At 33.2% G+C, this 13,383-nt stretch overlaps 1 protein-coding gene across 1 annotated transcript; it reads right to left on the bottom strand.

Moving 5' to 3' along the window:
• Nucleotides 1–2,031: 2,031 nt before the first annotated feature.
• On the bottom strand, nucleotides 2,032–13,099 carry TRIADDRAFT_25989 (uncharacterized protein; the record flags this gene model as incomplete). Its single annotated transcript, XM_002112446.1, has 28 exons — nucleotides 2,032–2,301; nucleotides 2,419–2,637; nucleotides 2,736–3,008; nucleotides 3,084–4,647; nucleotides 4,730–4,815; nucleotides 4,973–5,095; nucleotides 5,181–5,447; nucleotides 5,560–5,813; nucleotides 5,903–6,128; nucleotides 6,234–6,407; nucleotides 6,717–6,803; nucleotides 6,902–7,075; nucleotides 7,181–7,300; nucleotides 7,423–7,647; nucleotides 7,768–7,959; nucleotides 8,047–8,181; nucleotides 8,262–8,510; nucleotides 8,614–8,778; nucleotides 8,958–9,098; nucleotides 9,179–9,379; nucleotides 9,468–9,593; nucleotides 9,667–9,781; nucleotides 9,933–10,108; nucleotides 10,220–10,293; nucleotides 10,508–10,610; nucleotides 10,727–10,949; nucleotides 11,109–11,472; nucleotides 12,895–13,099. 28 exons carry the CDS (start codon nucleotides 13,097–13,099, stop codon nucleotides 2,032–2,034), a joined length of 6,531 nt encoding a protein of 2,176 aa, XP_002112482.1.
• Between the last annotated feature and the right edge of the window lie 284 nt (nucleotides 13,100–13,383).

Raw genomic sequence — 13,383 nt, 5'->3', positions numbered from 1 at the left:
CTAATATCAGGAATGATTCAACAATTTGTATTGTGCAGCTAAAATTAAACCTACAAGTTAGATCAGCTTACTTATTAACGCTACTGTATAATATGTATATATATATATGGTCCAATATTTGCTGTAATCAGCTGAGAAAAGTAGATGCTATTAACAGATGGATATCTGCAATAGCCCATACTTATCCATACAGATATCTAGAATGGAAATCAACAGGACAAACACTACTAGACTGTATTGGCAAGATAAACTGGTCGAAACTGTAATTAATCAGTAGCCGTTAATAGATGGATATCTGCAATAACCCATACTTGTCCATACAGACACTTAGAATGGGAATCTACAACACAAACTACTAGGCTGCATTAGCAAGATAAACTGATTGATACTAAAATCAATCACTAGCCATTAACAGATGGATATCGGCAATAACCCATACTTATCCATACAGACACCGAGAATGGAAATCGTTAGTACAAACATTACCAGGCTGCATTGACAAGATAAACTGGTTGATATGAATATTAATCAATAGCCGTAACCGTATGTAAACAGAAAGGGATACATATTATACGCCTTCATTGACACAAGCAAGTACGTATGGTTATTTATACTGTACTAGGAGATACTATAACTTGCAACTGCTAACAATATGCAGCATAATTATCGTGATTACTTCTACTATAACATTGGTGTGGCAATACAAAAAGTTAATTGGATATCTACAGATCATTGCAATATCGAACATATCTTTTTTATCGTACGTTATCCCTTGGCCATATTCCATTAACGATGACACTATACAACATGGACAGTATAATCGCCTATTAATGCTTGTCAAGACACTTAACTAAATACCTTCTAATGATCATTATACAAATTTACATAAAAGTAGTCTACAAGTAAACATTGAAACAGCTTGAATAGCATTAATAACCTGGTGTTATACCGGTAATACCGGTATCTAGCTATTCGATTAGTCCAAAAATAATAGCACGGCTTTGATCATTGCTGCATATGAATTGATCTATCCATGTTTTCGTACATAAACATACTTCCATCAATATTGCTCATACGAAAACAAATAAAGTCCAGCGTATCATCACCAACAAAATTAATAGTACTTCCGCAGTTGCAGAATTCTGTACCAGTGCCATACTGATCTTTTTTTTAAATAAGAGTGGAAAATCTCCAGATCGCATAAAGTTCTATTACAGTAGAATGATTTCAGGCAATTAATTACAATAAATATGCGTTTTACTAATAATTCATTAATAGACAGCGAGCACTATATGACGTAGAACACTTCGTTGTACGTATGATCATGACCTACTAAAAGACTAAAATAGGCCTTTTTTAGTAGTTCAAGTAGAATATGTACTAAGGGTTGGTATGTAAATGTACCGTATATCTTCCGATGTAAAACCTCAGCTGGGCGAAGGTATCGGTAGATATAGTATGTTGGACTGCAAGTTGAATTACAATCCAAGACAGCAGAAATAATGGCCCTACGTTTGTAATCTCTGTACTGACTGAATGAGTAATCATGAATAGAAAAATTAAAAATAAATAAGAAAAACAAGTTATAATGTCATTAGAATTACTTTTTTATTCTAAATAATTGTATAAATTATATATCATAGTCATAGCAACAATTAATACAGCATTTCAGATTAGATGATATGATAATACGTTATCAACTTATATTGCTGAAAACTTACTTATAATATCGTCGACAAATTTTATTATGGAACCATTCAAGTAAATCAGTAAAACTATATACTTTCGAAAATAAAATACTCAAATGAACATTTCAAGCATCAAATTTCATTACAAATCATGTAATCAAACGCGTATAACTGCCATAATCTATCGATTTTGAACCGATCAGTTATACGAACAGTTTCACATTAAATTTAAAAATTTTTTCATTTGGTTTGATTTTTGAACATAATTTTATATCATTATTTTTGCTCGCACATACTTCAGATTCGCAAGTATTTCGCTTTTACTCGAAAATACAAACAGTTTTTATTCGGATGATTGCACATCTAATTTAATGTCGAACTGTTGATCCAAACCTAAATAACTATCACTTAAAAGATATAACGTATAGATATAACGGCCTTCGAATTCCGGTGTACAAAATGATATCATTGTAGTCAATTTCCTTGATACATAAGATACACGTTTTAAAGCTAATAACTCTCTCTTTTCAGTATCGCCTAATATCAGCAACCATCCTTCATCTTTAGCTTTAGGAAATCGAGGTGCATACGCTTTTCCTATATCTCGATCGCGCTAGAAAAGGAATAGAGCCATTTACCTTTGCTGATTAGATACACGCTTAAGAAATATATATTTTATCAAGCTAAGATACAAAGTTAAAATTTTGCTAACCCTAGCAGTGCAACCAACCTGTCGTTTAAACATCAATCGATGCAAATTAATTTGCAACGTATATTCTCTGTCACTACAGACGGATATCCAATCAACCGTTTGAGATGAGTAATTCCTATCATGACCATCTTTAACTATTCTACTTTCATTGGAATCATCCTCATAACTTGGTAAAAAGCTACCTTTAATAGTAATACCAACATTTATACGCGGTAGCTGCTGGATCGTAGAAAAGAGCTAAGTAAAACGTATATATAAAGAATTGATCAATGCTTACGTATCAAGGGGGAATATCTATAAATATTACAATAAAAAATTTATATATTTTATTTTACTTCATCAGTTTGGCGTTGATTTAAAACCGGGGTAAAGATGTTATCGAATGCTTTCCTGTCATTCCCATAAAACTCAATTAATTCTGGTAAAATTGGTACACGTTGTTTACTTCGATTAGCTTTTAGAACTTGCAAAACAGACATATCGATATTTGGTAATGTCAGCAATGGTGAATCTCTTCTCCATCTTCCCTGTATTACCATTTGCAACAGATTAATCACATTTAACACAATAACAAGCCAACCACCATCTGCTGCGACATCAATCAACGCCTAAAGTACAAAAAAAAAATGTTATATTATTGTTAATGTTATTATTGTTAAACAATCATAAAATATTGCCCTTACTTGTATAATACGAACAGCTTGATCTAAAACGGACTTTGTATCCGTTCTGTAATCGACTACTGGTAATTCTTGTCGTGAAAAATGAGCTTGCAGTAACAAGTGTGTTTTGACATGCGGTGAATCATAACTATTTGAATCGACTTCAATTGGTACTTTCTTTGCCAGTTCCATATTAAGCATATCTTCATTATGCCTTACCGGTAATTCTTCATATTCTGTAGCATTGGTTATCAATAATAATAAATCTTCTAATGTCGTATTACTGCCTAGATTGGTACTAAACGAATATAAAGTTGAATGATGTAAATAGTAGTATGAAGCAATACAACCTAATGTAAGCGGAACAACAGAACGATCATCGCCAATTTCGATACAATACGAATTCGATAATTCTGTTAAAGCGTCTTCAATAATATTAGATAGATATTTATTGACGGCGTTAACGTCAGTATCATTTAATTGATAATAGTTAGGATTAACCACCAGCCTACGAAAAAAGTAAGTGTACGTGATATAGTCCATTGCATCTTGTTTTGAAGTGATTGTGCCTGAAACTATCTCAGCGTTCAAATGTTGAGGTAAAACTTGTAACAAGCTAGATTCCACGGGAAATGGTTCATACAAAAATTTTAGATAAAAATTCTTTTTCACATCGTGTACAAGTATAACTGCAGTACCACTATCATCGAATTGTGGTCGACCAGCTCTGCCCATCATTTGTAATATATCAGTTACCGGGAAATCAACATAACGCTTAGTCTTACCATCATAATATTCTGTACCTTTAACAATTACCAAATGGGCAGGAAAATTAACGCCCCATGCTAATGTGCTTGTAGCAATCAAAATTTGAATTTTTTGTTGAACAAATAATTCTTCGACAACTTTTCTATCACCCTCGTGTAAACCGGCGTGATGCAAACCTATGCCAAATTCTAGCGAGTGACGTAAGTTAGAATCTCTGACAAGTTCTAAATAATTTCGTAACTCATCGTCTGCAATATGTAACCAGGACTTATTTAATTCATCATTAATACAAAATGAAACTAAATCATTCGCCGTTAGGCGTGTTTGCCTTCTTGATGATACAAATACTAAAACAGGTTTATCACGAGAATATGTCTTAATAGCTGTGTAAGCAGGCTTATTCATTGATGCCATCCTAGGGCAATAATGTTTACCAGGAAATCCACTAATATGTACCTCTAATGGAACTGGTCTAACTGCAGGATGGAAATTAAAGAAGCCAGTTTCATCAATATTCAGCCAGTCTGCAAGATCACGTGCATTTGCAAGAGCGGTAGATAATCCAACTACTCTAACTTTAATGTCGGTATGTGCAGAGATATAATTTGCTCGTGACACAATGACTTCTAATACTGGTCCACGATCGTCACCAAGAAGATGAATTTCATCAATGACAATTAGAGACACAGCTTTAACATAGCTTCGTGTTTGCCAACTTCGACTAATTCCATCCCATTTTTCAGGAGTTGTAATAATTAAATCTGCTTTCGATATAGCGCGAGAATCCGGTGTAACATCGCCAGTTAGTTCTATTACACTGCCGAAAATTAAATATTTACTAAATATATCGTCATCATAGATTTAAATACAAATAGCACCATATAATAATAAAAAGTTACTTTTTCTTCAAGCGTTGTTGAATCCTAATCTTCCAATCATCGACACGCTCTCGAACCAAGGCTTTTAATGGCGCTATATAAACAGCCTAAATCAACACATTAGAGTTAATTATCCTTGTTGTAAATTCATTTACGCTTTATACGTACATTTATTCAAAAAAAATACATTTTAATATACGTTAGATTGATAAGCTATTTACTTCACAAGTGCATTGCATACAACTAGATATCTAATTTTTTTACCTTAGTTTTAGGATAGTTATTAAAAACTCTAAATATCGCAATTTCTGCTGCGACGGTTTTTCCACTACCAGTAGGAGCTCCGAGTAGAACGTTGTGATCAGTGTGATATAGTGTATGGAACGCCTAAAATGTGTAGCAATATTACGAATGAAAATCAATGCAACAAAATTGGAATTACCCTTCAAGCAATTATATATAATTAACAGACCTGAGTCTGTATTGGATTGAAATGAGTAAAATTATATAAATTGATATAGTCTTCATTGTTTAACGCCATAATTGGTAAGGGTTGCAATTCTAGTAATTTCGTATGCGGTGGATAATGTTCCGGCAATATAAGATGTTTAAACGATATAGCACTGGTAGCTTCACAATTCAGCCATCTATCAGAAACCACATGAACAAAGTACTGATTTGGTAACGGATGAGCTAATGGAATTGCAAATTCTATCTTTTGCGACTCTTTCTGTAAAACCTAAACATTGAAAATTTACAATATCGTTTGTCAGTAAATCAATTTTACACCATTAGTATTCAATATACAACATGCACCGCAACAAAGATTAATCTGTAAATACTTAAGTTACCTGTTTCTTATGTAACAGGAAATACTCCGAATGATACATGCGATTATGTTTTGGACAATCTACCCAAACCCACCAAGGTTCTCCAATTTTTCCATGAATGCGATCATTCCATTCAAATTCAGGCGTTATAGATAAACTTATCTTAAGAATTTGATGAGTGACTGGTTGGATAGTAACAGTTAGAGAAACTGATGGCAATTGATCTACGTATTCCTTAATTTTACTACCCATCGCAGGATGTCTTATCAAATGCCCTAAAATGTGTATCACGGAACGCAATACAACAATAAAATAATATGATCAGTTATAATCGCTAAAAGTGTAATAAATTGGGAATATCTACCTATTTCTGAAGCAGTCATATCTTTCAAGCGAAAAACATTAGCTTTGCGTTCTTCAATCTTTTTAAGGATATTTTCAGGTATTGCATTAATTTGGCGTAGAGGATGTTCGTACGACCAAATTCGTCTTTCTATCATTTTACTAATATTTAATAGTTGTTCGGCTAAGGAAGGCCAGCCATTACACATAGCCATTTCAAACAAAGAACGCGCAATACGAGTTGAATTCTACATAGTGCGTTTTAAAATATTTTTAATTAATTCATGATGATATGGTCACCCAAGTAACTGTATTTTAGCGCAAATAGTCAAGACAATAACTTAAAAAGATACCTGGGCAACATAATTAAAATCTGATGTAAGTGAGAAGCTATTGATAAATGTTCGTGATATAAAACTTTGCAATAAAACGTTCACTTTGCCATCGGAGTTCTCAATTCCTTGTTTAACTTCTTTTGGACAACCATCTAACAAGCAATGTAATTCTTCCATTTCATCTTCGCGAACCTTTACGATAGATTTTAAATCAGCGGTATTAAATAACTAATAAAGTACATGTTAGCAGATTCTTTACTCTAGATCAATGTTACAGTATTTGTTACTTATTATTAGCAATTACTCAAGAAACTAAACAAAAATTTATAAAATAGTATGTAAAGCAATTCTATGTATGTGTAGTTAATGTGTAATCGTAAATAATGGTAAAAGGTGCGTTTTCTATACACTGGAATTATATGCATGTAAGTTTAGGTATAGAAATAAGGCTAAATTTGGCTTTGATATTAACACATAGAAAAGAAGCAAGTTACAAATTACCTTTAACTGTTGAAACTCGTGAGAACGAGACATCATTGTCAATAAGTCACCATCGATCATTATAGGCTGAATCGACTCCATAAATGTCTAGATAGTTACCATTAAAAATCATTGATAATAAAACGTTATCGCCAATATTACCTAGGTAACGATATGTATTTAATCAGATTAAGTCAGGTTATAACCTCTATAGTTTGATATTTAATGTAGAAATGGCTGGCGATTCTTCCGATATCGACGGAAATTAGTTGAATATTAAATTTATCGATTTTATTAATTCGAATCATCTGCAGTTTATCAAGTGTTAGAGCTGCCTTTATAACTAAATTTCTTCTATATTCATCTAGGCCAGGATCAGACTTTTTTACATAGAAAGAAAATAAAATAAATTATTTATACTTTATACTAGCTATTGCATTTCATAAATAGATCAACAAAATACCGAGAAAATTTCAATAATTTACCTCTTGAACATTATAAGACAGACCATAAGCTAAAGGATTTCGTACCATCCGTATATATAAATACGTATAACTTAGCCACTTTACCGCTTCTTCAACTGTGGTCACTGTACCTAAAGCAATCTACCATGATTCCAATCAATCAATAGATAATATGATATAAAATGCTTTAAGAAATCTCTAGATCAAGTAAGATTATATTATCTACTGATGCTACCTAAATCAGTATTGAAAATATTACATACTTCTGCATTTAAATTATCCAACAAGCCCTTTTCAAATTCGCTTTCAATCGGTCTTTGCCGTGTTATAACCGATAAATAATGGGCAAGTTTATCATGTGTTGTAATAATTGTTCCCTCGCCATGATTATCGAATTGCGGCCTACCAGCTCTACCAAATATCTGAAGGACATCCAAGACATCAAGGTCAACGAAAGATCCCTTACCGGAATCGTAAACTTGCGTACCCTATATATGAATAATAATAATGTAAGATTATTTGAAAAGGTTATGCTTCAATACGCTTTAAATATAAATCGTCTTATTGTTATAATATAATAATTTCAAAACCAATCAATTTTACACTACCTTGATAATGACAGCATGAGCTGGTAAATTAATACCCCAAGCAAGAGTAGCTGTGCAAACCAATACCCTAATGTGTCCGTTTAAAAATAGCTTTTCAACCAAATTACGATCTTGTCTGAGCATACCCGCATGATGAATTCCAAAACCACCCAAAAATAAATCACGTAGTTCCTTATTGCGAGATTTCATAACCTATAAGAAGTTATTTAATCAATTAATACAATTACTATAATAAGTATTATTATTATAACGCGTAATACAATAATAACATTGAGTTACCTGTTTTTCTGATCTTCCATAATCAACATCTCTTTCAGGTATAAAGTACGACAATTCATTTCCATTTGAAGCAATATCATGCAGAGCTCTAGCAGTTCTAACGGTTGCATTACGTGCATGAACAAATACCATAACCTAAGAAGTAAACGAAAGATAATTCATTAATTAATTTTTAAAATTTTTCGACTTTTTCCGTAAAAGTTAATTTCCCTTACCTGCTTATCATCCTTTAAATATTTAAGTACTCTGTCATAGCACACGGTATTCATATCTTCCGCTTGTCGTATATAGTTTGTTGATTTAATTCCAATAAAATGCTGAGTTAATGGCACAGGACGAAAGCGATTATCGAAAAAGTATAATCCACTATGAGGATTAACACGTAAAAACAAAGCAACATCTTCATAGTTTGGTAATGTTGCAGAAAGACCAACGATACGAATCATCCTTTGCGTGGCTTCAACCTGCAGTACATTATTCCATATTAACGCTTTAAGTTTGTGATCAAGATATTTTCTATAATATTGACAATAAATTCGACACTGCATCTTGTATAGTAATATTTACCTGTCGCAGTGTTCGAGCAACTATACTTTCAATTACAGCTCCACGATCGTTATATAATAAGTGTACCTCATCAAGTATTATTAAATTTACTTTATGCACAAGAACAAAGTCACTAGTATTTTTCCTAGTGACTACATCCCATTTTTCTGGCGTTGTTACTATCATCTAAGGGGAAAATTAATAACTAGTTTTAAATTTCAATAGACGAATGACAAGTATTACTTTAAAGTTAAAATCAACAAATCTATTAAATTCAATGGATAAAGTTCAGTAAAAATCTCCATGGTATTACATTTAATGTATTATAAGGCTAACGTTATGCCATAATATCATTTCTTACTTACCTGAGTAGCCGCTAGTTCTTGTTTCGTTAATGACATATCCCCGGTAAACTCTCTAACGTTAATTCCAAGCGGTGATAATCTACTACTAAAATTTCTCACTACTTCCGCAGCTAATGCTTTCATAGGAGCAACGTAAATAATCTAACCCAATAATTTAACAGTATTAAATTATTTCACACTAGTTTTTTTTATTAGAAATATATATATATATATATGCATACCTTGAATTCATCCTTTTTAATAACACCACTATAAATATGCTGGCGAATTTCTCTAATTATAGTCAACATGGCGACATTAGTTTTTCCAGCACCAGTTGGAGCGCAAATTAGTAAATTTTCATTTGAATTATAAGCGTTCTCGTAAACTATTGACTGAATTCTATTCAGATACTTTGTACCAGTAAATGCCATTTGCGCTATCTAAATTGCAATAAATTTATTAGAAAAAATAAAAATTTCTGCTATCTATACAATAAGATCAATCATGTAGTATTCGTTTGAACAGTACTTCATCTAGTGCTGTTATAGGCACTTTCCTTTCCCATTCCATAGGTGGTGCAGGAGCAGAAAACGGTAACATGACCGATTCGCATAACTGATCGGACGATCTCTTGGCATTTGTTGGTAACGCCACCTAGTACAAACAAATTTCGACTTTGTAGTTCATTTAAAAATACACTTGATATTTAGCTAATAAATTGTAGTACCTTAACATTAGCTAAAAATGCAGATGTTTGCTGAGCTTCATACATTGAATCAAAAACGTATGGATATTTTATCCTTCGTGAAGCTGCCGCACTAGATCGACTCAATATCGATTTTCTACTGGCAGCTTGCAATTGAATTTCTCTGTAGAATCAAAGGAGATCATTAGTATTTTAAGCTATTGATACCCTTGTTTTAACAACATCTAAAATGATGCCTTGATTAATGAATGTTGAGAATATTCTTAAATATAAATAAAATGATAAACGCAAATCTTAAAGTATAAAAGTATCTTGAAGGTTGGACTAGCCTTTGTTGCCGGAGAAATTCTGGATCAAATTCCATAAAATCATTATCAGCATTGGACGGATTGTGTGTAGTGTTTCGATTCAGTTTGCGATCTTCTTTTTGTATTACTTTGGCTAATTGCTTCTCGTATGCAGACTAGTTATAAAGGAAGTAACACGTATTAAATTCCTTAAGCCATTGGATTAATTAGTCTAAATTTAAAACTATCTGTTTTGACTTTGTATCAGCTCAAATTTGTGAATCTACCTGAACAGTTATTTGAGAGGCAACAACAGGCTTTCTATCCGATCGACTATTAGCGTTATTCTTTTGATAACAGTCTAGAATCAGGCGAATACGTACATTTTACTTACAATGGACGTTGTCAATAAATAGAATAGAATCATGTACTCATGCAATGCGTATTTAAGAACGAAATTGTTTTTAAAAGTTTATACGACAAAGCATAAAGGTGCATTGCCCTAATGTTAATCTATCAACATCGTAGCAGATCTAGTTCACATATTATAATAGCATACCAAAAAATCGCTTTACCTCTACTCATATCTATCGTCTTAGCCGATTGGACTAAATCAGTTCTCTTCTCTAATAATAGCATTGCAAATTCTAATTTGTCCAATCCTAGTATATCACAAAGCTAAAAGAATATAAGATCTTTTGTTAATGGTATTTATCTGGTAAAGGTTATAAAATTATACTACCAATATATATGACGAATAGGCGGTGAATTTACCATCGCCATTAGTTTACTACCTCGCACTGAATGTCTTCATTACTTCTAGGCGATTGTAGGATATCTAATAATACGCTACAAATATCTTCTAATTTCCATCCATCCTTTACTTTATCCTTTAAATACTGATTACATAATCCCTGTAATGCAATAGGTTCCTCTGTCGTATCTTTCTGCTGGATTTTCGTTGATTCCTGCTGAGGTGATTTGTAACCGATATCGAACTGAAAATCATTTTCGGTACTAGGGAATGTCATGATCTTGATCAAATCTAATTCAATCAATACCAATAACAAGATCGATATATTATTTTAAGATAACTAGAATGTATTAACGAAATTGAAATGAATTTTACAGATATTTTTTACGTTCAGGATGATTATAACTGACATCAAGGTTTACTTACCTTCATTTGAAGTATAATCCACTTGATCTAAATCAGCAAAAGTGAACTTAATGCCTTTACCAAATTCAATTGGATTATTTTGATTTTGCGAAAGTGGCTTATTTAAATTTCTGAATTTGTCCATTTGTTGGTCAGGTATCAAATGTACAAGTTGTTGAACAATTTTACAGGCTTGACTAGCAGACGATTGAGGAAATGGGCCAACAACTCGACGTATCGTCTCACTTTCATGGCGGCCCACTTGTTGACTATCGATTAACGTCTCAAAGAGGAAGGCTGCGGTAGCAGCGCTAGCTCCTTCTCCAAGTTCATTACAGGCTATAAATAGATCAAGAATCGCATCCGAGTCAATATCGCCTGCTACCTTTACACTACAATTGCGAGCATCGTTAGAATGTGAAGACTTGATCGCTATCATTATAATCATTAGAGTTGTAGTATAAAAAGTCATGCTAGACACTGATTGTACCGGCATGTAATACTTATACTGTATTGTATTTAGGATAGCAAAAAGGAAACAAAAGTATCAGTTTGCCAATGATGGAAGGCATGTCCCAATTTTTGAGATAACCGGTAGGTGAGGAATCAACGCCACAGATAGGGCTAGTTAGCTATACAGTATAACTATGATGCTTTTCAATGATCGTAGTTTAGCATGTCCGTACAATTTCTCGGCAACATGCAGTTATATACAGTAATGAGTTGATATTAGAGTAAAAGTTTATTGTAGACATCGAAGATGATATAACGCAACTTGCTCAGTATAATACAGGTTAGTATAGAAAGTTGACGATAACATCGTTGTAAGCATGGTAAGAAGTGATCAATACATGAGAGTACAAGATTTGCCAGTCAATAGTAGTATTACTACCGCAATACTTGATGTAGCACTGGTTGCTTGATGTATAATAACGTCTATCAAGCAGTTTTGTTGTATAACAATAAAATAGGTCTTCTTCTAGCCTTTGTAGCGATAGTAGTGACTACTTGCTGAAATAAATATTTGTTCAATGCATGACTACAAGAGTATTGGTGGCATTATACTGTCATTGCAAGACAGGATCACTTCAAGCTACATACAGTAATAGTTTGACGAGTGCAACTCTTTGAAAGCTACTGTTGTACAATATAGTAGATTGGGTTGACTCCAAATACTATTATACTGTTGCTCGTATAATCTTGTTTTAGCTCAAGGTATAAAGTAGTTTTATATATCAAGCAGATATTCTGTATATATGCTTTGGTGGTATAGTGTACGTACAATACATCATTGCCAATTAGCCTATTTTGATTTCAACAATAAATTCATGATCGCTACTGCACAGTAGAATGGCTGTTCTGCGCATACGTCCAATGCAAAAGAAGCATTAATTGATTGATGATAACAAGACGGAAAAATGGGGACAATTGCAATAGTGAAATAATGATACTTTGATGAAGTTAGCACTTACCAAGATCATTGGCACAAGAAAGCAACTGCTTTAATAATGGTGCAACCTAAAGGAAAAATGGACGGAGAATCAATTGAAGTTGAGAATGTTTTGAAGTAGAAATTAGCTGGCATTTTCACACGTTGTTCCAACATGTACAGTTGTACTGTAGACTTGTATAGTAGAATATAATGTGGTAAGTCCATTCACATGGCAAGATGGTGTCCTAGTTCAATTTGAATCCTCTACACATCCTATTGTAACTGACTGTGTCAACTTTGGATTTATTATTTATCTTGATGTCCTGTATATCAGACTGCATGCTAATGATATATCATTTTTGATACTGTACCTACCTCTTTCTCTAGCTTGTCCGGTAAAGATTGGCCTAACTGATTCAATTGCTTCCAGGTGATCGCATTGGTAATGTTATTTTTACCTTGACGTTTCTGTTGAAGACTAACGCTGGCATGATGACCATGATGAGCTGTTGGATCGACCACTTTGGAGAATGTACGTAAAGATTGAGTAAATCGAGGTAGTTGTAAATCGGCCATTGGCAAAGCAGCGTTGTTATTAGCAATGAAAGAAAGTTTCTTTGCTGTCAGTAGCAGACTACACTATCCAGTACAATGTACAGGGCTGTACCTTGAACTGGAGCTTTATAAGTGTAAAAGTGCTGAATGTGCATCCATAGAGTCAGTCCTTCTGTCTGTAGTCAGCAATTTTCCCAAATTAGGAAATGATGTCACTCACCCTGGAGGGGGAGTCGAGAATGGTGACGTCACTACAGTGTACAGTGTACAGTGTACTGTATACTGTAGTGCAGGGTATTGTGGGT

Source organism: Trichoplax adhaerens, genomic scaffold (assembly GCF_000150275.1).
Source record: "Trichoplax adhaerens TRIADscaffold_5 genomic scaffold, whole genome shotgun sequence".
NCBI lineage: Eukaryota > Metazoa > Placozoa > Uniplacotomia > Trichoplacea > Trichoplacidae > Trichoplax > Trichoplax adhaerens.
Note: the sequence above shows the minus strand (reverse complement) of the source record. Positions and strands in the feature narration are given on the sequence as shown.